Source organism: Leishmania donovani, chromosome 34 (genome assembly GCF_000227135.1).
Source record: "Leishmania donovani BPK282A1 complete genome, chromosome 34".
Lineage (NCBI taxonomy): Eukaryota > Euglenozoa > Kinetoplastea > Trypanosomatida > Trypanosomatidae > Leishmania > Leishmania donovani.
In genome coordinates, this window is record NC_018261.1 from 1,499,576 (window position 1) to 1,526,607 (window position 27,032).

General features: G+C 59.7%; 5 protein-coding genes across 5 annotated transcripts; all 5 read left to right on the top strand.

Annotated features, from left to right (window-relative positions):
• Window positions 1-1,137: 1,137 nt before the first annotated feature.
• On the top strand, window positions 1,138-15,075 carry LDBPK_343690 (dynein heavy chain, putative; the record flags this gene model as incomplete). The annotated part of the gene is made up of 1 exon (XM_003864480.1): window positions 1,138-15,075. The coding sequence occupies one exon, from the start codon at window positions 1,138-1,140 to the stop codon at window positions 15,073-15,075; it is 13,938 nt and encodes a 4,645-aa protein (XP_003864528.1).
• A 1,499-nt stretch (window positions 15,076-16,574) lies between these two features.
• Window positions 16,575-17,489, top strand: LDBPK_343700 (hypothetical protein, conserved; the record flags this gene model as incomplete). The annotated part of the gene is made up of 1 exon (XM_003864481.1): window positions 16,575-17,489. One exon carries the CDS (start codon window positions 16,575-16,577, stop codon window positions 17,487-17,489), a length of 915 nt encoding a protein of 304 aa, XP_003864529.1.
• Window positions 17,490-20,588: 3,099 nt separating this feature from the next.
• Window positions 20,589-22,094, top strand: LDBPK_343710 (hypothetical protein, conserved; the record flags this gene model as incomplete). The annotated part of the gene is made up of 1 exon (XM_003864482.1): window positions 20,589-22,094. One exon carries the CDS (start codon window positions 20,589-20,591, stop codon window positions 22,092-22,094), a length of 1,506 nt encoding a protein of 501 aa, XP_003864530.1.
• An 856-nt stretch (window positions 22,095-22,950) lies between these two features.
• Window positions 22,951-23,244, top strand: LDBPK_343720 (hypothetical protein, conserved; the record flags this gene model as incomplete). Its single annotated transcript, XM_003864483.1, has 1 exon — window positions 22,951-23,244. One exon carries the CDS (start codon window positions 22,951-22,953, stop codon window positions 23,242-23,244), a length of 294 nt encoding a protein of 97 aa, XP_003864531.1.
• Window positions 23,245-24,550: 1,306 nt separating this feature from the next.
• LDBPK_343730 (hypothetical protein, conserved) lies at window positions 24,551-26,146 on the top strand (the record flags this gene model as incomplete). The annotated part of the gene is made up of 1 exon (XM_003864484.1): window positions 24,551-26,146. The coding sequence occupies one exon, from the start codon at window positions 24,551-24,553 to the stop codon at window positions 26,144-26,146; it is 1,596 nt and encodes a 531-aa protein (XP_003864532.1).
• Between the last annotated feature and the right edge of the window lie 886 nt (window positions 26,147-27,032).

The following is a 27,032-nucleotide window of genomic DNA, read 5'->3' on the forward strand; positions in this document are numbered from 1 at the left end:
CTGGATGTGTCGGCCCGATCCAAAAAAAAAAAAACAGACGGCTGGCCGTCGAGAACGATGATGCAGCCGCAGTACCACATGGGGTAGGGCGAGCGGTGGTAGCATGCGTATACGCCGTGACGTGTTCGCGGGTCAAATCGACACGCTGAGGAGACAGAAGCGTTGCGGCGATGTTCTTTTTTTTTCTTTCGAATCCGTTTTTTAGCCTTTTCCTTTGGAACTGCAAGTGTATCTTGTTTTTGTGTGTGCGTGTATTCACCTGAAGTGCTTACGTGCTTCACCGCTGCGGCTGCTATGCCGGTCACGCCCCCTTTCCTTCCCTTTGATATGTGGCCAAGACGAAGAGACGAATGAATCAGACTCAAGTCGGTGACGACCCCTGAACGCCAGCGTGGTCATGCACTTTCAGGTGTGTAGTGCGATGGAGGAGAGAGTGCGCCACTGCTTCCGCCCTCCCATCAGCACCACCCTTTCCCGCCTGTACCGCTGCCTCGATCCGTGATGGACATGGTGCCACCGCGACGCGTGAAAATTGTCCCCTCTCCTCTTCTCCTCGTCTCTCCGCTTCCGTGCCTGTGCTGTCTGGGTGCGCCCCGCACAACTGATCTGCGGCGCAGGTGAAGCGTGCCCATTATAGAAAGGAAAAGGCGAAAAAGGCAAAGAAAGTCAGAACGAGACAAGGGCGAGTGGATTTCACTGCAGTCTCAGCGCACATTTCCGGCGTCCCTATCAGGCCCATCGCACTCACACACGACGGCACACGACGGTGGCGCAGAATCCGAACTTTTTCTCTCGTGGGGGTCGACACAAAGAGTGTACCACAGGGACAGCCGTTTCGCCTTCGCAGCCCCCCTCCCCGCTTGCCAGCTTCCGCCTTTACGTCTTGTTTTGACGCGGAGCGTCTGGCACAACTCGCCCTGCACAGTTTTGTCTGACACCTTTCCTGTGTGTGTGTTTGTAGGCTGGTGATCATTCTCGCGTCTCGTCCTTCATCATCGAGGTGCTTCCCTGCTTCGACTGCATACCGTACTGTATTGTGGTCGCCTCCACCAGCTTCTGCAAGTGTGCGTTTCCCGAGACGTTGGCGTGTGCTGTGCGACGCAGAGACCCAGGCGAAGAAGACGTTGACAGGCCAGAATGACCACAAATGCGGAAACGGACCCCCGCCTGTTGTGGGTGTTCGGGCAGATTTGCAGAAACCTCAACGGCGTCACGGATGACTCCCTCAAGGATCTGTTCCGCGACAGGGACAACGTGGACACCGTGCTTTCCACGTTTGGGACGGTCGACAGTATGTTGGAGTCGAGCTTCGTCATTGTGGCACGGGAAAAGGAGCCGATTGACGGCCACTCCAAGGATCCGCTTCAGCACGCCGCCGATGCCCCTCCTCCTCAACATCACACCGGCGACGGTGGCGGCAGAGGGCAGAGGCTGCGCATATCCTCTGGCGCAGTTTACAACGCCAACATTGCCTGCTCTACTCTGTACGCCCCAGACCACAGCCGCTGCCTCTTCTTCGTGCGTGTGGATCACCGAGAAATCACAGCGGAGGACGCAGCGGACTGGGCGACCAACCCGAAGAATCCGATACACTTCGCCTTTGAGTTGTCTGGCACGCAGGTGCCGTCCCTCAACTCTTTTTATGTATTGCTGATGGAGGTTTTCGCGCCGATGCTGCAGGACATGGGGCAGGCGGCTGGGAAGCGGAAGGCGCTCATGGCCCTTGCACTAAACGGCGGTGCCAGTGCCACGTCGATCACCCAAGGTGGGGCAGCAGAGACGGGCAGCGGGGCGGACGCTGCGGACGGCGTCACCGCCACCGGCAGCAATCGCCAGCTTTACGCCGATATTCACAGCTGGATCAATCGTCTCGGTACGCAGCTGGAGGGCTTCATTAACCAGGTAGGCGCGGAGCGCAAGCTGCTCATTCCTCAGGATTTATATGCATTGGAGTACAGCGATGCCCAGCTGCAGGCGGTGCTGAGTAACAAGGACGTGCTGCGTCAGGTGGATGCGACGGTGTCACAGTGGCAGGCGGAGATCAGCTACGCCATGTCCGTGGAGCCGCAAAAGGAGGGCCCTCTGGGCGAGATCGAGTACTGGCGTGAACGGTACAGCACAATCAGCGCCCTCTACGAGCAGCTGAACTCTTCGCAGGCAAAGTTCATTTTGAGGATCGCCAAGGAGGCGGGCTGCACCTCGGCCACGATGATCGACTTGACGCTGCAGCAGTTCTTCCGCATGCACTCGGAGTCGAAGGACAACGTGAAGTTCCTCGGCACACTCGACCGGCATTTCCGCACGCTGCACAGCGTGGACCCGAAGCTAGGGTCGCTGCAGCCCATCATCGACACGCTCTTCTCCATGATGACGGCGCTGCGGATGGTCTGGATTATCTCGCGCTTCTACTCCACGGAGGAGCGCATGGTCGGTCTTCTGGAGAAGATTGCGCGGCTGATTGCGCAGAAGGTAAGCGAGCACATCGACTTCCGAACAGTGCTGACGTTGCCGTCGGAGGTGGCAAAGGTGAAGGTAACGGAAGGCCAGCAGTGCCTGATCAAGTGGAAGGCGGCATACAAGAGTGTGCAGGAGGAGATTAACAGCTCGGAGCGCGAGCAGCACTGGAGCTTCGACGAGCGTCGTCTCTTTGACGTGACGGACTACATGTCAGACCGATGCACGGACCTGCTGGAGGTTATTGAGACGGTGGAGTACTACACCACCGTCCTGAGCGCGCAGCTGAAGACGGTGCTGACGGACGCCACCGACATTGAGCGCATCCTCAAGGATGTGGAGAAGCTCAAGCGCCCCTTCGGCACGCTCACCTTCGACCCGTTCGAGAGGCGCGCAACGCACAATTGGCAGGTCGTCTTCTCCGGCTTTCTGACTGCCGTCACGAGCCTCGACCACGAGGTCTCGCTCTTCATCAATCGTATCTTCGACGATGACCTGCGCAGCGCGGAGTCCGCCTTTGAGCTTCTCGTGTCGTTTAAACGCATCCGCACCCGCCCCGACCGCGGCGGCAACTCCCTCGACATTTCGGCGCTGCTGCTGGAGAAGACGGACCGTATTCTCGCTCAGTACTTTACCGAGGTGGAGAACGTGCGGCGCATTTTCCAGGACCAGAAGGAGGCGCCGCCGCTCTCCAAGAACCAACCTCCTGTCGCCGGCGCTATTCACTGGAGCATGTCCCTTTTCCATCGCCTCAAGAAACCGATTGTGCGCTTCCAGCACGAGGGGATGCTCAAGTCGTCGGTGGGGCAGCAGGTGAAGGCCAAGTACGTGGAGGCGTCGCGGCAGATGAAGAATTATTCGACGGCGCGCTTCTTGAAATGGCGAGAAGAGGTGCGGGTGCCAGCCCCGGCGTCTCTCAAGTGGAACATCCTTCGTGCCGACCCGGATGGCACGTACAGAGTCAACTTCAACTGGTCCATCTTCGACATTATTCGCGAAACAAAGTACCTTGACCGGCTGGGCTTCGAAGTCCCAAAGGCGCTCCTGCACATTTCTCTCCAAGATGAGGCCTACCACGGATATGTGGATGCGCTGAATGCGATGCTGGTCAGCTTCAACTACGAGCTGGGCGCGCTGGCGGGGCCTGAGCGCGCTATCCTCGCCGCCGAGGTGCACGAGCTGAAGCAGGCGCTGGAGCCGGGCCTCCTCGACATCAACTGGACCAGCCTCTCCATCCCCGACTTTGTGAGCAACTGCGAAAAGGCCATCACCAAGTTTCGCAACGTCAGCCGCGAGGTGCGCAAGAGCGCAGACAGCCTTCAGACGCAGGTGGTGAACAAGATCGCTTCCACGCGCCTGATCCCCGAGTATCGCGAGTTTCTGCAGGCGGGCGGGGAGCTGCCGGAGCTGCAAACCCTCGTCGACATCATCGAGCGGCGCCGTGTCGAACAGCTGGAGCGCTGCATGCGGGCCTACCGCACGGCAAAGCCACTGCTCACCAAAGTTGAGGGTCAGCTGCTGGGCACCCACACCGGGAGGTGCGCCAGCTTGGTGCCCTACTACAGCCACTGGGAGCAGCGCATCTGGCGCGCGCTAACGACGATGGTGCTCAAGTCACTGGCGAGCTTCGCGAAGCTGGTCGGGTATACGACGTCCTCGCGCGCTTCGGCCCGGCCGCCTCCGCTCTTCAAGGTGACCGTTCTCCTCACGAGCGAGCCGACGTACACGCCCCAGCAGCAAGAGATCACGACCGCCTTCCACAAGATCCAAGCCGGCATCATCGAGACCACGAAGCACTTTCAGCGCTGGATGCGCGGGACGTGCCTGGAGTTCACGCAGGGTGAGATCATCCCGCGGCCGGCGGAGGAGGAATACATGACGCTCTTTACGTACTACCAGGACATCTACAACCTGCCCCAAGTCTACAAGCTGCAGGCGCTGGTGAACCGAACTATCCAGACCCACCTCGGCGCCTTGGCGACGAACATCAAGATGCTGCAGCGGTATCGCTTCGTCTTCCTGGCCGACAAGAAGATCTCCGTGGAGCAGCAGGCCAAGAGCCAGCTGCAGTGGATCGACTACGACGCCAAGTTCCAGCTCTACTTCAATATGATCCGCGACTTCGACGAGGAGAGCCACGTGCACGACTTTGGCTTCATGCGGTGCGACGAGACACCCTTCTACACGGAGCTTGTCGGGCACGTGTATCAGTGGGTGGCGATGGAGGGCGCACAGCTGAGTGACACAGTGCGTGTCCGCATAATGCAGCGCCACAACACCATCAGAAAGATCAACGAGGATCTGATGCGGCCGTGCGACAACATCGCGGACCTGAAGTTTGTGCTGGAGGTGATGCACAACGCGCGAACGTCGTCGCTCGAGATGGAGCAGGCGGTGCGTGAGATTGAGTATGTATATAGTTCGCTCCAGCACTACGGCGTCCCGCTGGACGCCGGGATGGTGAAATTAGCGATGAGCCTGCAGGACATGTGGTCCTGCACCCTGGCCCGCGTGCATCAGACCGGCATTGCGCTGGAGCCTCGCAAGGTGCAGTTCCGCGAGCTGACGGTGCAAGAGGTGAGCAAGTTCCTTGATGAGGGAAGGAAGGTGCTGCAGGAGTTCCGCTGCACCGGGCCCGGCCGCGACGACATCGACCTCGCCGCTGGGAACGAGTCGAAGAAGCAGTGGCGGCAACGCCTCAGCGAGCTGCAAATGAAGCGCGACCAGCTCGTCAAGGCCGAGAATCTCTTCGACCTCCCGCTGACGACGCACACGTGTCTGCAGCAACTGAACGAGGAGCTGACGAAGGTGGAGACCGTCTACGATCTTTACGAGCACTGGATGAGCGACCTGCGCCGCTGGAACCGGAGCAGCTGGAAGGACCTGCTGCTGTCCGACCTAGAGGCGACAACCGAGGAGCGAGCCAAGCAGGCGCGCGTTCTGGGGAAGCAGTACGGCACCATCAACCCCTTCCCTGCCGTGCATCAGCTCATCCTCAACTTCCAAAACTCGCTGCCGCTGCTGGCGAAGCTGAAGAGCCCGGCACTCAAGGCGCGCCACTGGACAGAGCTCATGCGGGTGACTGACAAGAGCTTCAACTACGAGCAAATCAACCTCAGCGAGCTCATCGCGATGGAGCTGTTCCGCTACATAGAGGAAGTGGACCATGTCGTGCTGGCGGCGGCTCGAGAGCAGGGCATCGAGCAGGAGATCCGCGCCATCAAGCAATACTGGGCCGAGAAGGTGTTCACCCCTGTTCCGTACGCGCCGCGCAAAGGCACTGCCCGGTGCGACGTCCTCACGGACACGAGTGAGATTCAGGAGGCGGTGGACGACAACATGCTCAAGGTGCAGTCCATCGCCAACGTCAAGTGGGCGCAGCCGTTCGCGGAGGAGGTCAAGACGTGGGAGCGCCGCTTGTCTGTCATAAGCGATGTCATCACCTTGTGGGTGACGGTGCAGCAGAAGTGGCAGTACCTCGAGTCCATCTTCAAGGGCAACGACGACATTGCGCAGCAGCTGCCCAGGGAGGCCTCCAAGTTCAACGACCTTGATAAGAAGTTTGTGCGTATCATGCAAGACACGAGCGCCTCGCCGAACGTGAGCCACTGCTGCAATGTCACGGGTCGGCTGGAGGAGCTGCGGTACTTGGAGGAGAAGCTGGAGGAGTGCCAGAAGGACCTCTCGAACTACCTGGAGTCAAAGCGCTGTCTTTTTCCGCGGTTCTACTTCATCTCCGACGATGAGCTGCTGTCGATTCTCGCGACGAGCAGCGCCAGGGCGGTGCAGGATCACATGCTGAAGATGTTCGACAACTGCGCCCAGCTCGTATTCAAAAGCGAGCGCGACGAGACCATCTGCGGTGTGGAGTCGCAGGAGGGCGAACGACTCGACTTTGGCACGCCGGTGAAGACGGACGGGCGCCCGGTGGAGGAGTGGCTGCAGGCCGTCCTCGACGAGTCGAAGCAGTCCTTACACGACATCCTGAAGGCCGGCGTCTTCCACTACCCGAAAATGCAGCGACTGGAGTGGGTGAAGCAGTATCACGGAATGGTGGCGCTCACTGGCGCGAAGGTGTTCTGGACTTACGAGGTGGAGTACGCCTTTGCGCAGGTACACAAGGGGAAGCGCAGCGCCGTGAAAGAGCTCTCCGCGTCCCTGAGCCGCCAGCTTATCGACTTGGTAGCCGAGATGGATAAGGACATGAACAAGCAGTACCGAAAGAAGATAAACACGCTCATCATTGTCGACGTGCACGGTCGCGACATTGTCGACCGGTTTGTCCGTGACTCGGTGACGGACGCCCGTGAGTTTGACTGGGAGTCGCAACTCCGCTTCTACTGGGAGAAGGCCGTTGACACCTGCACGATCGCGCAGTGCACAGGCCGCTTCCGCTACGGGTTCGAGTACATGGGTCTGAACGGGCGCCTTGTCATCACGCCGCTGACGGATCGCTGCTTCATGACGCTGACGCAGGCGCTGACGTTCTGCCTTGGCGGTGCACCGGGCGGTCCAGCGGGCACGGGCAAAACGGAGTCGGTGAAGGATCTCGCCAAGGCCATGGCGATCCAGTGCGTCGTCTTCAACTGCGGCGAGGGCATCGATTACAAGGCGATGGGTACCATCTTCTCTGGGCTCTCGCAGACTGGCTCTTGGGGCTGCTTCGATGAATTTAACCGAATTGAGCTGCCGGTGCTGTCGGTCGTGTCGGAGCAGCTGCGCTCCATCCAGGCAGCGCTGCGAGCGGGTGACAAAGAGTTTTTGTTCGGCGACAGCGTCATCCGCCTGGTGCCGACGATCGGCACATTCATCACCATGAACCCCGGCTACGCTGGCCGCGTGGAGCTGCCGGACAATCTGAAGGCCCTCTTCCGCCCCGTGGTGATGGTGGTACCGGACATGGAGCTCATCGCTGAAAACATGCTCTTCTCCGAGGGCTTCACGACCGCGCGGGAGCTGGCACGCAAGATGGTCACCCTCTACTCCCTTGCCAAGGGCCAGCTGTCGAAGCAGCATCACTACGATTGGGGCCTGCGCGCGCTGAAGGCGGTGCTCGTGATGGCGGGGCAGCTGAAGCGTGGCTCCTCCGATCTCTCCGAGGAGTCCGTGCTCATGCGCGCGCTGCGTGACATGAACGCGCCAAAGTTCATTGCGCAAGACGAGCCCCTGTTCAAGGGCCTCATGGGAGACTTGTTCCCTGGGCTTGACCCGACGCGCGTCCCGCAGGAGAACCTCGCCAAGGCCAGCACAAGTGTGCTGAAGGAGCGCGGCTTCCAGATTAACCTGAAGCAGATCGACAAGGTGGTGCAGCTGTACGAGACGATGCAAACCCGGCACACGTCGATGGTTGTCGGCCCGACCGGCGGTGGCAAGTCGACTGTGATCGACACCTTGTGCAAAGCGCAGACAGAGCTAGGCCTTACGACGAAGTCCTACGTCATCAACCCCAAGGCGCAGCCGACGTCCGCGCTGTACGGTATGATGGACCCGATGACGCGCAACTGGACGGACGGTATCTTCTCGAACATCTTCCGCAGCATCAACAAACCGGCGGAGGGGACGGAGCGGGAGCGACGGTACGTCATCTTCGACGGCGACGTGGACGCGAAGTGGGTAGAGGACATGAACTCTGTCATGGACGACAACAAGCTGCTCACGCTGCCGAACGGCGAGCGTATTCGTCTGCACCCTCAATGCTCTCTGTTGTTCGAGGTGGGAGACTTGCAGTACGCCTCGCCGGCGACTGTCTCGCGTGTCGGCATGGTCTTCTTGGATCCAATCAACCTCGGGTGGAAGCCGTTCATGCACGCGTGGAAGATGCGCCGCCCGCGCGATGAGCAGGAGACGCTGGCGGAGCTGGTGGATCAGTTTGTGCAGCCGCTGGCTAACTTTGTCTTGGACGGCGCGGACGAGGAGGGGACGATCTCGCCGCCGCCGAAGCTGGTGATGCCGACGAACGCGCTGAACATGGTGAAGCAGCTGACGACGATGCTGTGCACAGTGCTGCCCAAAGACGCCTCGCTGGAGCCGCGCGCGCTGCAATCCGTCTTCATTTTCGCCTGCGTGTGGAGCTTTGGTGCTTTCATCAGCTCTGGGCCGGACCGGCTGCGCTTCGACAGCTTTTTGAAACGCATCAGCGGCTGGAACCTGCAGGACGTCGGGGACAACTTCCTCACTCGCTTTGTCGGGTCCGGCTCGCTGCCGGAGGCACGCACCTTGTTCGACTACTACTTCGACCTGCAGGATAGTCGGTGGAAGCCGTGGAAGGTGCTCGTGAAGCCGTTTCAGCGGAAGCCCGGCCAGCCGTTCAGCTCGCTACTCGTGTCCACGGTGGACACGGAGCGGAACATGTGGCTGCTGAATAGGATTGTGCTTAACCGCAGCCCTGTCCTGTTTGTTGGCGAGAGCGGCACTGCGAAGACGGTGACGATCCAGTCGTACCTGCAGCATTTGAAGTGGTCCTCTGTCCTTTCGAGCGAGAGCGGCAGCGAAGTCAGCGGTGGCGACGTCCAACTGGAGGCGATGCTGCTTGAGATGAACTTTAGCTCCCGCACCACCTCCCTCGATGCCCAGCGGACCTTGGAGGACAACATCGAGAAGCGGACGAACACCGTCCTCGGCCCCCCTGCGCGGAAGAGGCTGATCGTGTTTGTGGACGACATCAACATGCCGAAGGTGGACCTCTACGGCACACAGCAGCCGATCGCCTTTCTGAAGCTGCTCATCGAGAGCTTTCACTGGTACGACCGCAAAGACCTGATCTTCAAGAACGTGCGCGACACGCAGTTCGTCGCCGCGATGGCGCCACCCGGCGGTGGCCGAAACGCGCTCGACCCGCGCTTCGTTTCTCTTTTCACCGTGTTCAACATTCTGTTCCCTGAGGAGGAGGCGATCCAGACCATCTACCAGCAGATCCTCGCCGACGCGTACAAGACGCTGCCCGTCGACGCCGAGTTCGCGAAGACGATCACGTCCATGACACTGAAACTGCACGTCGACCTTGTCGCGAAGCTGCCGGCAACGCCAGCCAAGTTCCACTACATCTTCAACCTGCGCGACCTGTCCCGCATCTACGAGGGACTCTGCCGCGCGACGCCGGACAAGTTTCCGTCAACCGGCGCCCTGCTGCGCCTGTGGCGCAACGAGGTGATGCGTGTGTTTGTCGACCGCATGGGCGAGGAGGAAGACAAGGCGTTTGTGTGCGGCTTGATCGAGAAGCACGTCTCGGAGCACTTCCCGCGCGAGACGGCGACGGTCATGGCAGACCCACTGCTGCTAGGCGACTTCGGCGACTTTGAGCCGGCCAGTGAATTGGAGCCGCTGCACATCTACGAAGACTTCGGCCCCTCCTACGCACGCGCGCGGCAGCTTGTCGAGGCGATCATGGATGAGATCAACACCCCGGTCAAGAAGATCAACCTCGTCATGTTCGACATGGCGCTCGAGCACCTGCTGCGCATCACGCGTGTCCTGTCCCTTCCGCGCGGCCACTGCCTCCTCGTCGGCGTTGGCGGCAGCGGCAAGCAATCTCTCACGAAGCTCGCGGCGTCCATTTGCAAGATGGGCGTGTTTGAGATTGTGCTGTCACGCAACTACGGCAAGGACGCCTTCCGCGAGGACCTGAAGAAACTGTATCACTACGTTGGTGTGGAGAGGCAGAAGATGATCTTTCTCTTCATGGACGGCCACGTCAAGGAGGAAGGCTTCCTGGAGGACATCAACAACCTGCTAGCCTCCGGCATGGTTCCTGCTCTCTTCACCGAAGAGGAGAAGGAGCCCCTCTACGCCAGCGTGGCGGAGGACGTCGAGGGGGCGGGGCTGGCCCCGTCGAAGGACAACAAGTGGACATCCTTCATCGCGCGCTGCCGCGACAACCTGCACGTCGTACTCTCGATGAGCCCCTCTGGCGACGCGTTGCGCACACGCTGCCGCAACTTTCCCAGTCTCATCAACAACACGACGATCGACTGGTTCCAGAAGTGGCCGGCGCAGGCGCTCGAGGCGGTGGGTCGCAAGGTTCTTTCGGAGGAGACACTACCGGATGAGCTGCGCACGCCTATTGTGGAGCACATGGTGCACGTGCACCTGACAGCGGACAGGTTGTCGAGTAAGTACCAGAACGAGCTGAAGCGGCACAATTACGTGACCCCGAAGAACTACCTCAGCTTCCTGGCGAACTATGCCAAGCTGCTCGTGACGCGACGCGAGGACATTGACGACATTGTGAAGAAGTTCACGATCGGCCTGGAGAAGCTGCAGCATGCGGAGGCCGAGGTGAACGTGTTGAAGGAAGAGCTGGCCGAAAAGGAGGTGACATTGCGCGAGAAGCAGGAGATCAATGCCCAAATGACGCACGAGATCACGGAGCAGCAGCAGAAGAATCAAGTGCGCAAGGATGAGTCGCTCAAGATGGAGGAGGAGCTTAACATCCAGAATGCTGAGATCGAGAAGGAGTCGGCAGAGGCGCAGGTGGTGCTGGAGCAGGCGATGCCGGCTCTGGAGGAGGCGATGGAGGCGGTGCGACACATAGACCCGAAGAGCATCACAGAGCTGCGCTCTTTCGCGAAGCCGTCTGTCAACGTGGTCGCCGTGGTGCGCATGGTGTGCATCGTGAAGGGCGTCCCGGCGACGTGGGAGTCGGGCAAGATCATGATGGGCCAGGCGGACTTCATTCGCTCCTTGGTCGACATCGACACCCTTACGCCGACTCTGAACCAGGCGAAGATGAACGAGATCAACAAGGTGCTGAAGGAATTCCCGGTAAACTCGAATGACCTCAAGAAGGTGAGCATGGCCGCCTCGGGGCTAATGATTTGGGTGGAGGCGATGAAGCAGTACTGGAATGTGGCCAAGGAAGTGTTTCCGAAGCAGGAGCTCGTGCGTCAGTTGCAGAAAGCCAAGGAGGTGGCGGAGCGGCAGTTGCAGGCATGCCGTGACGAGATCGACCGCCTCACTGAAAGCCTGCACCGGCTGGAGCAGCAACTCGAGGCTGGCATGGCAGAAGCGCGGCGGCTGCAGGAGGAAAAGTCCGTGATGGAGCGTCGTCTCAACGCGGCGCACAAGCTGATTGACGGCTTCAGCTCGGAGCGGGTGCGGTGGACGGAGGAAAAGAAACTTCTAAGCGCGTCGCGCAGCCGCCTGGTCGGCGACTGCCTGGCGGGGGCAGCTTTTCTTTCGTACCTGGGTGCCTTCACGTACCCGTACCGCCAGGAGGCGCTGGACAGTTTCTGGCTACCGGACCTGCGCACGCGCGGGATTCCGCTGACAGACGGCTTCGATGTGCGTCAGCTGCTGACGAACGACGTCGCGGTTTCGCAGTGGGCCAGCGACGGACTGCCGTCCGATGCGCTGTCGGTGCAGAACGGTATTCTGACCTCTGCGAGCACGGACTACACCGGCAAGGGCAAGCGCGCCGGCAAGATTCGCTTTCCGCTCTGCATCGATCCGCAGATGCAGGCGGTTCGATGGATTAAGCGCCAGCACCAGGTCAACACCCGCTTCGAAACGGCAACCTTCAGCGACCCCGACTTCCTCAAGAAGCTCGAGTTTGCCATCCAGTACGGCAACCCCTTCCTCTTTGAAAACGTGGACGAGTTCATCGACCCCATCATCGACTCCGTGCTCGACCCGCAGTTCCGTTACGAGTCCGGCCAGCGACTGATCCGCATCGGCGATAAGGACATCCCATGGGATGACAACTTTAAGCTGTACCTCTGCACGAAGCTGCCGAACCCCAACTATGCAGCAGAGGTGTTCGGCAAGACGCTGGTCATCAACTACGGTGTCACCGAAGACGGGTTGGAGGCGCAGCTGCTCAACTACGTCGTCGCGAGCGAGCGCAGCGATCTGCAGCGACAGAGCGAGGAGCTCGTGCAGACCATGGCCGAGAGTCGCGCGCAGCTCAAGGAGCTCGAGAACACGCTCATTCGCGAACTCACCCTCGCGACGGGCAACATTCTCGATAACGACGACCTCATCGCCACCCTGGAAAACACGAAGAGCAGCGCGACGGAGGTGGAGCTCAAGCTGCATCTAGCGCAGGAGACGGCGCGGACAACCGAGAAGTCGCGTCAGCAGTACCGCCCGGCGGCGAAGCGCGGCGCCGTGCTGTACTTCGTCATCTCTCAGCTCTCCGCCATAAACCCGATGTACGAGTACTCGCTCTCTGCTTTCCTCTACGACGTGTTCGGCTACTCCATCACAAAAAGCGACGCCTCCTTCGAGATTCAGGACCGCCTGCGCAACATTATTCAGACCCTCACATACAACCTGTACACGTATGTCTGCATGGGCATCTTCGCCAAGGACAAGGTTATGCTGTCCTTCCAGATGGCCGTGCGTCTGCTGGGTCAAGAGGGTCGCATGGTGCAGAGCGAACTGGAGTTCTTTCTGCGCGGCTGCGTCCTGGCGTCGAAGAGTTTCCCGGCGAACCCGGTACGTTGGCTGACGGAACGGCAGTGGAACGACGTTTGCAAGCTAAGCACCACCGTCGACGTGTTCGAGCACCTCACCAAGGACGTTGCCGACAACGCGGAGGAATGGCAGGCGTGGACGGCGCTGGATCGGCCGGAGGAGCTGGACTGCAACCCGCTGCCGTGCGGGTACTCGAACAAAATTTCGGCGTTTCAGCTGCTGTGTCTGCTGCGCTGCTTCCGGTCAGACCGCGTTTACAGCGCCGTCACGAATTTTATCTCCACGTGCGACCTGCTGGGCGAGCAGTTTGTCATGCCGCCGATTCTGCGCTACAAGGAGGTACTGGAGAAGAGCTCCTCCATGTCGCCGATAGTGTGCATTGTATCGCCCGGTGCGAACCCAACGGATGAGATTGTGAAGCTAGCCGCGAAGGAGGTGGGTCTGGACAAGATGCGCTCCATCTCGCTCGGCCAGGGCCAGGGCGAGGAGGCCATGCGGCTTGTCGAGGTCGGCGCGACGCGCGGGCACTGGGTGCTGCTGCAGAACTGCCACCTGCTGACGGCGTGGATGAAAGATATGGAGAAGATGCTGGAGAAGGTGGACTGCTCCCAAGTGCATGAACAGTTCCGGCTCTGGCTCACCACAGAGCCGATTGAGCAGTTCCCGATGGGCATCCTGCAGCGCTCCCTCAAGGTGGTGAATGAGCCACCGAACGGACTCAAGATGAACATGAAGAACACTCTCTCCAAGGTCACGGAGGATCAGCTGGACGTCTGCCCGCACTGGGCATTTCGGCCCCTCGTCTTCACCTTGGCCTTCTTCCACGCAGTGGTACAGGAGCGGCGCAAGTACGGCAAGATCGGCTGGAACGTCATCTACGACTTCAACGAAACAGACTTCACGGCTTCCATGCGACTGCTGGACACGTACCTCACCAAGGCGTACCTGAACAAGGACCCACTTCCGTGGGACACGCTGCGCTACCTCGTCGGCGAGGCCATGTACGGCGGGCGCGTCACGGACAGCATGGACCGCCGCATTGTGCAGACGTACCTCGCCGAATACTTTGGAGACTATCTTTTCGACACCTTCCAGCCCTTCCACTTCTTTGTCGAGTCTGGCGTAGCAGACTACTGCCTGCCATCCGGGAGCACCGACCCAGAGAAGCGGGTCACGCTAAGTCAGATGGTGGCGCAGGTGGACACGTTCCCGAACGCGAACGCGCCGGACGTCTTTGGACTCCACCCGAACGCTGAGACGGGCTACCTGCGGCACTCGACAGAGACGTTGTGGTCTAGCTTGATTGAGCTGATGCCGCGCGTCAGCACCGTCACGGTCGGCGGGGAGACGCGCGAGGCGAAGCTGACCAAGTTCACGGAGGAGATCCTCGCCCAGATCCCAGAGCCGTTTGACATGAAGGCGGTGCTGCTCAAGGAGACGACGCGGGCGACGGCGAATGGCCACGACGCGGTGCAGCCGACGCAGGTGGTGCTGCTGCAAGAGATGGAGCGCTGGAACAGGCTTGTGAACGTCATGAGGACGTCTCTGAAGGAGCTGAAAAAGGCGTTGTCAGGTATTATTGGCATGAGCAGCGAGCTGGATGAGCTGGAGTCTGCTCTCGACAACGGTCAGCTGCCGCAGTCATGGCGCCGCTACGCACCGGCGACGCGAAAGAACCTCGGGCGATGGATCGCGCATTTCCAGCGTCGCTACGAGCAGTACCTATCGTGGAACATGAATGGCGAGCCCAAGTGCGTGTGGCTTTCGGGTCTCATGGTGCCCGACTCATACCTCTCCGCGCTTGTGCAGGTGACGTGCCGCAAGTATCGCTGGCCGCTCGACCGGTCCACGATAATGACGACGGTTACTGCCTTCGCAAGACCGGAGGATGTCACAGCGGCACCAGAGGACGGCGCGTACGTTAGCGGACTCTACCTAGAGGGTGCCCGCTGGGACCCTCAAAGGCGTGCGCTGGCCCCGCAGTTGAAGAAGCAGCTCATTACCGAGCTGCCGGTCATGCAGATTGTGCCAACCGAGTCCTCGCGCGTCAAGACGGTTGGCACGTTTAAGACGCCGGTCTACGTCAACGGCGATCGTCGCAATGCTGCTGGTGTGGGTCTTGTGTTCATGGCGGACCTCCCGTCCGATGTGCACCCATCCTTGTGGGTGCTTGAGAGCGTGGCGCTGTTGCTGGACTCGGACGATTGATTGGGCGGAGACACAAGCCGCCTTTCTCGCGCTTACCTTTTAGGCGCGTCTCCACCGCAGACTCCGGTGCAGGTGCTGCGGGGTTTCACTATTCCTCCCTTTGCAAGTCGTTATGTGTGGTAGCTGCGTTGTTGACTCGCCGGGCCCCATGGGTGCATTTCGTTGTCCCTTCCCTTTTCGTGCGTTGTCAGCTGTTTTCGCGCGTGTGGCCTGTGCGTTTGTGTGTGGTTTCTTCCAGGGGCAACTGACAGCCACGACCTCCTCCACCTCTTCTTTTCGTTTTTGTTGTGTAGTGCGTGCGCGGGTGACGGTCGCCCACACCCTCACCCACCCCTTCTCCCTCGTTTTGTGGCGATGGTGATGCTTGCGCTTTTATTTGTGCCGCATGCAAGCACACTTCGGAAAAGAAGACGGGGTCCTGGGCAGGGGCCACGCGGTGAAGCACAATCGGGCTGCTCCGCCTCCTGTCACCCGATCGCCCACATCCACGCGTCGGCCTCTGCACCAGATGGTCTTTTATCTAGTTTCTCTGTGTTGTCTTTCTCAGCGAATGTACATACCCCCCCCCTTCCTCCTCTCGGCCTTCTCCTTTTACTCTCCCTTGAGACGGATTGCACCTGCCTGGAGAGTTTTTTCCCGAACCGCATGGACGGCGCATCTGTCGGGTGGTGGTATACGGCACTCCTGCAGCGGTGCTGGTCCTTCGTTGTGGATCTGTGTGTGTGTGTGTGTGTATCTGTTGAGAGGGACGAGGGGGGTGGGGGACTTTTCTTTCTACTCTGTCTCTCTACTATAAGAGCGATGTACCTTGAACAACGATGCCGCACATGAAATCGAGCGAAGCACATCAAAAAAGAAAGGAATTGCATACGCTCGAAAGCCGAGCGACCACTTGCCCGTCCGGTCTTCATCGAAAGGGAAGACGAGAGAGAGGGCGCGCGGTGATGTGTGCGCAAGCGTCACCCTTTCCTCTTAGCACTGCATTATACTCCCCCCCCCAACTCAATCCGCTCCCTTGTTTCGAGTGATTGCGATGCCGACAGACATGGCGCAGACTGACACTTTCATGCAAGCGCACGGAAGCGCTTTCTCGAGTCTTGGCAGTAATGCACGTTGGTTTTGTGTCTGTGCTTTGCCTCCCATCCCGTCGGCCGACCCCCTCCCCTACCTTCTAACGCTCATCAGCAGCTCTTTCTCACTCTCTCCTCCTCGTGACCCGTGCGGCACGCACTACGTCTTGCATATTTTTTTCTCTTTTGCTCTCCACGTCACCTCCACCCACCCATTTGTTGCTGCTGCTGTTGCTGCTGCTTACCTGTTCGTTGTATCGTTGAACTCACGCCTTGCCGTGTGCCGAAACGGTCACTTTCTCTTCGCCGTCTCTGTTTCTTTCGCATGCTTATTCGCTTACGTGCGCGTTGTTTTAAGTGCTAGTGCACGGCTTCAGCCCATCATCGCTGTGCCCTCCGGTGTTCAAGCACTACCACGTTCCATCGGCAATGGGGCATCATGCAGATCCAAACAAGTACGTGGCATACCGCGACGCCACGGTGCTGCAGCGGCGCATCGCGACCTTTGTACTGGTGTTTTCGGTCATGATTATCGCCCTTGTAATGACCTTCTCGTCAGTTCAGCACCGCGAGGCCCCGTGCCAGGATCGCGCGCACGAGGTCGAGTTTGACTTCATGATCCGTCCAGACTCCACCCACGAGGCCATAGTGACAGCGCTGCAGACGATCCTGGAAAAGCGTCGCTGCTGGCTGGACTTTGCTCCTCAGAATGACGATGCGCCGACAATGGTACAGCTGAACGTACTCGACACCACGACTGGCCTTATAGCCGGGCGTGGCTTCCGTGTGGTGCGTCGCAGTGACGGCTCAAACTATCACTACGAGCTTCGCGCCGTCTTCGACAAACTATGCGGCACCTATCCACCCATCTCCATGGAGGTGATGGCCAACGTGGACTACGAAAGGGTGACGTACAACATCAAAGCCGCCTCCCTGATGAACAGCACAGTGAAATACTTGCAGCACAGCTCGTTGCTCACGAAGGAGAAGAACCGCGTGACAACCGTGACGCAGCTGCAGTCGGTGTTTCCAGGTTTTCATCAGTTGGGCCCCAGCACAGCGCGTTTATCGACTATTCAGTCCGCCAAGTACACGGTGGAGGGTGTTTCGCAGGTATACTTCAACGGCAGCCCACTCGACATCCGCGTCCGTGTGCAGCACTGGCTATCTGACAAAGGTACGCCGGACTTCTGGCGCGTCGTGCTGAGCACGCAGAACATCATGGCGGAGCGGGATCTTGTCTCCCTGCAGTCTAGCATTCGAGAAGGCTTAACCAAACTAAACCTGCTGTGCAACGCGACGTCGTCGAGCTGCGCCAACGAGCTCGATCTCTACCTCCGGTGAGTCAAGCGCTTTTCTTACTGTTTGGTTCTCTTCAGCGGCCTATAGTTCACATGGGGCACACGCTTCGACTCGCTTTTCTGCGACGCTCTCGAAAACGACGTACGGGCGCGCGTCTAATGCACTCGAAAGGCAGCGGAATAGAGAGGGGGGCGGGCACACGAATGCGACGCACAGCACCGCCTGTCGGACTCTTCGAGCGTGGCAGAATCGCCCCACTGACTCTTGCTACCTGGCATGTTTACTTGTTCTTCGTCATCACACACTCCTTCCGTTGCGGCGCACTGCTCACTATCCGTCCTTACGGTGTTTCTTTCTGTTTGTTTTGTTGTCGGTGTTTCGCCTGTGTTTGGTGGCTGGCGCGTCTCTCGCTCTCTCCACTCCTTCTGCTCGTACGGCCCGTCCACGCTGTCCCTGTGCTTTGCATCTGCGCCGCTCTGGCGCCACTTTTCGCGACTCCAGTTCCGTGCTGTGGTGCTCTGGCTACCGTGGATGCGGCCACTCGTGTCGACTTCGGAGGACGTGCGGAGGGGGACGGCATTCGCTAAGCGGATGTGACCACGGGAGAATGCGCTGTGCTCAGACAGATGTGGACAAGAGCGAGAAGGTTGCATGCAAGGCGGCGCTTCACGGTCAGTGGGCATGAACTGTGCCGTCTGCGGCTGTTTTCTCGACGTTACCGTGCCAACAGCAGCAACGCGAAGCTGTTCGTTGCACGAGGCCATGTGTTAAAGTTTGAGAGCGTGCCTTGAGGTTGTTTCGGCACCGGTCTGCGTGTAGGCATATGGCGTGCGTGTGTGTGTATGTGTGTGGGCCAGTGAGAGAGATGAAAACAGACGCGTGTGGTCGATGGATGCAATAAGAGGAGATCCCCAATCGCACGCCGGGTGCGGTGCTCACATTTTTTATGTTCCAAAGGGTTCATGGATTCCTGTAAAGCAGACGAAGAGAAGGGAGGAGCATGGCGGACGCACGATTGCGGCCGCCGCAGCGGCCCCCACGTCAGTCGAGTGGACGAAATCAGGAGAACAACATGAGTTCGCTCTCTGCTAGCGTGTTGGGGCCAGAGTTCCACGGTGGAGCCGTCTCACAATTTTCGCGTGGCTACTGCTTGTTGCCTCCTCATAACGGGCGACACCTCGCCGCAGGTGGGTTCAGGGACTGATGCCCCTCTCCCCCCCCCCCACACACACACTCTGTGTGGGGAGGGGCCGAGCAGTCTGCTGCATCTCTGCCCGATGCCGAGCCTCCCTCTGGTGGTGTCCAGGGCCCAGCACCTAGGACGTGGTGGGATCCGAGTGAGTCACCGCGACCGATGCTGGTGCTCAGGTGATGGATGACGTTGCGTCAGGAGAGACCTGCGACCGTGAACGTGCTTGTACATATTGTACAGTAGGCGGGCTGCCCGCGCGACTCGAGCGCATCTCTCACCCGGCGCTCACATTGCCCTACGGCTGTAGGGGTGCCTGAGCCACCCCGAGGGGTGTGCGCCAGACGGGCCTCTGGCATGATGGTAGCGGCTGCGAGGTGACCCCGTAGGGCGGGCAGCGTTTGAGAGGCAGAGGCCGTGCTCCTCATGACGGATGGGGCGCATTGCTGTAAGGTGCGCGTCTAGGGCTGCTTTGCACGACAGGATTGAGGCCTGTGGCTGGCCGGGGGCTGGCGTGGCGTTCGACCTCACACACTGCATGGCAGAGAACCGGGGCACGGCGTGCGAAGAGAAAGAGCCATTTGGCTGCTCTCGGAGCTGGGGAGGTCTATTGTGGTGCTCAGAGCGCACTATTCGTAGGGAATACGCTCGGCGGGTGCTGATGCAGCCTGCCTTCTTATGAGAAGAATATGTTGCAGAGGGCATCTCGGCCTCCTGATCGGACTGGGGGAGGGCGTGGAGGGTTTCCTCCTCTCCTTTGCCGCGCTCAAGTCCGCCTGAGAGCGTTTTGTGGAATCTTGCACGGATCGTTTTGTATCCCTCTTCAAGCCAATTGCAGGTCCCCGTCGCGTTGGTGTCTTGCGCCTGTGGGGGATTCACCAGTCACCTATGCGCCGATGTCGACAGCTGCCGGTGAGGCATGCGCATGCCGGCACATCTGCCTCCTTTCCAATCCTCCAGACCGACGCTCTCTCACGCACACACGCACGCTTCACTGCATCGGTGCTCTCTCCGTTTCTGTACTGGCTGCCTCTCACATCAATGGCCCTCTTCTGTGATTCCTCGTCGCGGCAACCGTCGCGGTTGAAACGACACTGCCGATGGAATCACCCGCGGCCGCATGCGCATGCACTCCAGCAGCAGACACTCTCAGAGCGGGCAAAGAGGAGGGGCGACAGGTCGTCGGCGGCGCTATCCGTCTCCATTCGTCGCCAATTTCCATTCGTACTCTTTCAAGTTCCGTACGCACACGAACCGCGCACGCGAGCTTTGCGGAACGGGTGCGTGGGTGTGCGCTAGTCCTTGTATGGGTGTCCGCTCGAGACACCACTGCTGCTACCCCCTTTGGCAAGTACGAGACAGTGGGACGAGAGCGAAGAGTGACTGCGCTCGCGCCGCCCTGCGAGAGTCCGTGGCCCCGAATTCGTCGAAACGCGTTCATCTGAGAGAGACTGAGTGTTGACGAAGCCGCGCGCGGGCACTTGACCCCCTCCCTCATTTGGTGTTGGTTGTCTGTTAGCCTTCGCTGTATCGAGAAGAGTCTCTCTGTTGGTCGTCTGCCAAGTGCTCTTCGTTGGAGCACTGCCGCGCTCTCTCTCTCTCTTTCTCTGTTTTTCTTTGTGCTGCCCTGATCGAATCCCTGAGACGCGCATCATCGCTGCTATCGAACACGTAGCGCACACACCCCGCCGCCTCTCGCACTGCAGTGGCGGGCCGCGCTCACCTTTGTCGCTCTCTTTCCTTCGCCGTGCTCAACTCCCCGTTCATGTTTGCTTGCTTGGCTTTTTCTGGGCCCTTCCCACCTAGTTCCGCGCTCTCCCTGCAACGCGAAAGTTGTGGTGACGCGCTTCGACGGATTGCCGTGCTCAGAGCGAGAAGAGAGGGGCGGGGCGCGTCTTCCTCCGTCAGATCCTCAGAGGGGGTGTGCCGCGCCTCGGCGCTTTTCGTGGTCGATGTCGCTTCCCATGCGGAGCTTTGCCATGTCCTTCAGCCGCAGGCCCCACTGCCACTCCACGGCGCTGCAGCATTACCTGGCAGTCCCGCAAACCCCGTTAGATCTGCCGGCTTTGAGTAAGCTACCTGCCCAGCCGGTAGAGAACGGCGTTGTGCATCAGATTGTGCGAGAGATGGCCATCCGCACCTCGAGGTGCTACCAATCGTTCTCCGACCCCATCATCCAGAAAACAATGCGCAAGCCAAACGTGGATCGGCTCTGGTGGGTCAAATCATATGTCCTCCGCGAGTTTAACTACTGCGTCGCGCTCCACCGCGGCCTGGAACAGTGCCCTCGACAAGGGATTTTCGACAGCTCGGCCGAAATCTGCTTTGAGCGGCACGAGTACGGCAGCTCACCCTCCCTCTTTCCGCGTCTCCGAAACACGGACAACGACAGCCTCATTTACGAGCCCGTGCAGACCTACTCCAGCAGTGACAGCGTCAGCAGTTGTGCACCTCGCGACGCCGAGGACGACACCATCTCCGCCGGCGCCCCCTCCTCGACCTCGACGTCAGCGCCTAGCACTTTTCGTCCTCTCGGGTTACTGTCAAACCCTGCCATGACGCGTGATGAGATAGAGGCTGCCTTCTCCACCTGGGATCGGGGAAAGGCGACCATGCCTCTCACTCTCGCGCTCAAAGTCCTGCGACCGTGCCAGTCGCTGCTGGACGTCATGGTGAACGAGGCGGCTATCCGCTCCGACGAGTTGAACGGGTGGTTCATTCGTTTTTGCCGCCGTCGAGTCGCGTGGCGCGTCCTTCACGAACACCTTCTGTACTTGACTCATCCGGCCGACACGCAGCAGGTCATCTCATCCGACACAGACGTGGTGGAAGTGCTGCAGCGCGCCGGCATCGCCGTTGTTGAAATTTTCTCGAGCCTCGTCGACAACGGCAGCGTGCTCTCGCTAGAGATTCATCTGGAGGAGGACAAACGTATCCTCACCCGCGTCCCCTGTGGCACGTTGGTGAGCTCCTCTACATCGCCCCTCTCGTGCCCGGCAGATTTGCCGGAGACTCGCCCGACCCCAGCCCCGTCACGGGGCATCTACTCGGTGGAAGGCCACCTGACGTACATCTTCCGCGAGGTGCTCAAGAACGCCTGTGCAGCAACACTCAAGTTGAGGCCTGATATTGACGTGCTCGTCCGATACGCCAGCGACGATACGTGGGTGGTGGTGGAGTTCGTTGACCAAGCCGGTGGAATTCACCCACAGCACTTCAAGAATATCTGGAAGTTCGGCTGGACGACGAGTGAGCACTACGAAAGCCATCTGGGCGGCTTCGGTGTCGGGCTGCCCACGTCGAAGGTGTACATGGGCATGTGGGGCGGCTCCATCGACGTTTACTCCACCCTTGGCGTCGAGACGACGGTGCGTGTGCGCTTCCCTAAAGCGCCAGTCGAGGTGCTCGTGCCTGAGTCAACCACGGCGGCCGCCGGCGTGTCGGCCGCGCCGAAATGATGGAAACGCGCTTGACTACGCACTCCTCCGTGCGTGCGCCATGGGAAGGATGAATACGTCAGTCGGGTGCATCGACGCTGAGACCTTGCACGTATGGTTAGTGGCGTTGTGCCGGGCACTCGGCAAACTCGTTTCTTACACTTCATGTTTCTCAATTGGCGGCTCTGCGCATGCATGCTCAAGGACGCAGATGTGTGGCTCGCGAGCAAGAGGACAGTAAGGAATGCAAAGATGAACGCGCCACACACGCCGAGAGATTCGCCTCGCTGAGCCGGATCGACGAGTTCTCGCTTTCCAGGAGCACGCGTCGGTGTTCACCAAACACGGGGTCGCAAGTGTTGCTTGCATGTCCTTCGTCGCTGCCTCAATGGTTGCCGAAGACAGCGACCGTGACTCGGAGAGTCGATGAGGAGATGGGGCGAGAGAAGACTGCGGGTGGCAGAGGAGAGCCGAAGGGGGAGGGTAGACGGAGGGCGCGACTGGCATCGCCCCAAATCGCCCTCGGTGCCCTTGCGGCCCAGCGCTGTGGCACACATGGCCGTCGCTTCGTCGTCGGTGCTTGTCTCTCTCTCTCTCACACCCCTCCGTCTCTTTATGCGATGCCAAACTGCACATGATGCACGCACCCGCGTGTCGCCAATGCAACAATGTCTACACCGCTCCATCTCCTCTCTGCCATTCATGCTGGACGGACGCAGCGTGCGTGCATTGGTTGCACCTCTTGCTTCCTTGGCACGCTTGTATTGCTGAGGTCGCCCGCAGCACGTAGCTCCGTGGACCCGATTGTTTGGGTGCCTGCGAACATACATCAGCAGGTGTGAGGCTGCGCGCATGCACGCGCAAGGCAGTGGACGAAATGGAAAAAGAGCACAAGAGCATCTGCTGGCGGCCAAAGAATGCGCTCATCGAGTGCGTCGTCATGACCAAGTGCTTCCAGGAGAAGGAAAGTGTGGAGGACTGCATCGGGGCGAACGACTGCTTTCTCGAGCGTCGCAACTGGACGCTGTGCAAGATGAACGCCGTCAACCCACGGTATCGACTCCGTGGCAATCCGTACGATCTGGCCACCGAGGACCAGAAGAAGATCGAAGCGCGTAATGAGCGCATCCGACAACGTGAACTGGAGGAGGAGGGCATCTTCACCAAGTAGCGCGTTCCAAAACAAGCAAGCAGAGGAGTGTGGCTGACTCTTTCGGAATGCACCGGTCAGTGCGCGTGTGCATCTATTCTTTGGACGGATGATGCGCACTGGCACAGCTGCCAGTCGTCGCTGCTTGTGGTCTGTTTTCTTTCCTACGTGTGCCGGCCAGGCGGTCACATGCTCCTCTCCCCTCTCACACCCCCTCACGGCACCCGGGGATGAGGGACTATTTCTTATTCGGTATGGCGTAGACTGCGGTTTAATGTCTCCTCTTCGGCATCGCGTCTACGGTGTTGTGTGTGCGACGTGTTTTTTTTTTTCGTTGTTGTTGTTTTGCTGTTTGTCGATTCCTTTCGTTCTTCTCGTTCAAGATGCTGTCTCTCATCCATCTCGCGTCTTGTTCGCTGTTGCCGAGAGTAACTTTCATGCCCGTCTCAAAGCGCTTCAACGGTGCGCGGAGGTGTACTTCGATGTGCCTGAGGCCACCACGACTTCGGAAGCGGCGACTTTCCCCGCGGCGCTGGGACGTGGGTTGCACTGGCGGATGAACATCTGCTTCCGTGGTTGCAAGAGTGGGTGAATGAGGCGCGGTCGAGCGGTGGGTGGGCCAGGAGGACGGCCGGCGCGCATCTCTCCCTCTCTATGAGGGTGGGTGCACCCACTGGCACCGTGCTCTTCGCTCTACGCCCGCCCTCTTCCCCCACCATTTCCATCCCTTTGGTGTTGTGTTATCCACAATTCGCTCATTGCTGGTTCGTGCGTGACACCTCTTGAACTCATTTCTGTATTGCGCCCTCTCTCTCGCTTCGCGGTAGGTGTCGCGCGCCGAAGTACCAGTGTCGGTGGAGAAGGCTGCGTCGACCTACGTTGCCATCGCCTCTCCTGCAAGTTCACAGCACACACACACACACACACACATGCATGGCACATCGGCATCGACTTCTTCACCTCCTTATATATCTACCTTGTCTGAGCGAAAGCGGACGTCTCGCTCTTCGCGCTTTATCTTCGTGTAAGTTCTGCCTTCGCCGAGCGTGCAGCACAGTGAAGTAGAGACACCGACACTCACACGCGCACAGGGAGGGGGTGGAACGGCGTGCCGGTATTCGACCGCCTCCACGCCGGCTCGGCTCCCTCTTTTTCCAGGTGAATGAGCGCGGCGCTGGAACGCCGCCGCTGAGGGCGCCAAAACCACCTTCGCACCCGCTCTCTCGCACGCGTTGGCGGAAGCACAGAAGAGAGAAGGGAGTGTGCGGGGAACCGCACAAAGGGCAGGGGCATTCTCAAGCGAAGACAGGACCTGGTGACCACCACGATGAGCTTTAGTCGCCCACAGCGGTCGCCACACCGGACGCTGCGGCACTCGCGCAACGCCGCCCGGCTCACTGACCTCCATCAAGCGCGACACAGCCGAAACTGCTTTCCACGCCGTCCCTTGCGTGCTTCTCACGCCGCGCAGTGCCTCCTGCCTAGCAACCCCGACGCCGCTGCCAACGACGCGGCGATCTCCACCTCGTATTCCGTCACAGCCTACACGACAACCGCATACATAAACTGTGAGGGCGTCTCCGGCAGCGACTCCGAATACTCCGAGTACGACCTCGTCAACGAGCAGATGCAGGACTTCTTGCTTGACTCCGAGGACACATCCGACGGCGACGCCGACGTGGAGGACATCCTCGGCTTCGGGGCGGTTTTTATGGGCGGTTTAATACCTGCACGGCCGAGGGATGCTCACCAAGCACGCGCGTGGCGACGCACCACGAAGCCTAACCGCCGACGGATGGCGAAGAAGTCGGAAAGCTGCTCGTCGCTCTCGAACGCTGCACGGCCGACAGCGAGTTCAAGCACCACCATGCTGAGCGACTTGGACACTAATGTGAGGGAGGCAGTGGTGACCGGTGGGGCCGCGCAGCGGCGCGGCACCCGCAAGCAGCGACGGGCGATGGCAAGCGGTGAGCGGCGCTGGCTTGTGCCCCCTCTCTCCGCCGTCTCGGTGAAAGCCACCGATGATAGAAACGATGGACGAAGGCAGCTACCGTGGTTCACTGTCGTGTTTGATCTAGACGAGACGCTGGTCGGGGCCCGCTACGGCCCCATCCATCTGCGCCCCCACGTTGGCGAGCTCCTGCGGTCACTTCACCGGCTCCCTGTTGAGATCATTGTGTGGACTGCCGGTACGGCGCACTACGTGAATCCCATTCTTCACGCCATCGGGCAAGCCTGCGGCCGACGGCAGTGGTTCCATCACATCATTAGCCGACACAAGCGCTGGTACCGCGGTGCCAACACGTGTGTGAAGGACCTGAGGCAGCTCGGTCGTCCTCTGGACCGCCTTCTTATGGTGGAGAACAACCCCATCTCCGCCCTCCCGCAGCCCTCGCTGTGCGTGCTGCTCGAAGACTACCTGCAACCAAATGCCGCAGACGAGTCGCTGTTGGTGCTGAAGGAGTTGTTGGAGCGACTGTCGCTCCAGTACGAGAGAGAAGCACGTACCTCATTCGCGGCAAGCACTTGTGAGCAGTCGGCCGAAGAGGACTGCCGTGCGCAGCGGCACACGCGTTCGCCTAAAAACACGTTACGGGACACGACAACAAGTCGCACCACTGCTCTGCCGTCTTCAGCTCTTCCGTCGCTAGAGCTGCTCGTCCGAGATGATGCTGCACTGCAGCTGGTCGAGTTCCGCATGGAGGACATTCTCAAGGAGGACGGTGTCTCGATGCTTCAGCGGGCGGAGATGAGGGAGCTGGTTGGGGGGGCTGATACGTTGCGGTGTCTTTGCCTTTGTTATACACCGCCGCTGCTGCCGTCATCCACCGCCGTGGCCCCACGGGGCACTGCAGCATCCGTGTCATGCGTGCCGATGGCGATGCGCAGCTACGGATCCGTCAATCCGCTACGGCCCCTGTAACGGAAACAGACGAAACGTTCAAGTGCGCTCAGCGGGACTCTCGATCACTCTGGAGCACACTCCCTCCCTTCTCCCAAAAAAAAAAAAACGATGTACGCGGCGCTGCGCGATGTCCGCGACGTATGTTAGCGGCTGCCGTGCGCTTCTTTTCTGCTAAGATTTTTCGACGTCAAGCGCCACTCTTGTCCTTTTTGTGTGTCCCTGGGCTCGATGTGGGCTTGCGTCAGAGACGGCGGCGTTTTCTCCTTAAGTATTTTCTTCGTTGTTGGTACCGGTGGCAGCCGTGAACGCCTGGAGAACGAGTGTGCGGCTGCACTCTGTTTTGTTGTTTGTACGACAGCCATGAGACACGACTCACCTGAAGCAGCTGCCACCGACGGACAGGCGGGAACGCGCAGCCCATGTGCTTTCCGCACTCGCTCTTGCCAATGTGCTGGCTGCAGAGCAACGCATAGCCCTCAGTGCGGTGGGGGTCGGGGACGGGAAAGTAATGCGAGAAGGCCATGCCGTGTGCTTGCAGGACGGGGATCTCTTGCAACTCGTTGCCCTCCCGCCCTCGCCCGCCTTCTCTCTCTCTCTCTGGCACCCTCCACCTATACCATCCTGTCTCATCGCTCTTCTACTTGGTGGCCACTGGTGCCGCTTCCTCACAGCAGCCGTACCCTGCATATAGTGCTCCCTTCTCGCTGCTGCCGGTCACACGTGCCTGCGCACAGCTTTGCGTCTCCCTTCTCTGGCTCTACAGACGTCTCTCTATTATTTTTGTTGCCCCTCACCCTCACATGGTTTTGCTTTCCTGCAACCGAACGCTACCGCATCGAACCAGCGCATACGCAACTGCAGCCCTCCGTGTCTTTCCTTTTGTCCTCCGTCCTGGGACGACCTG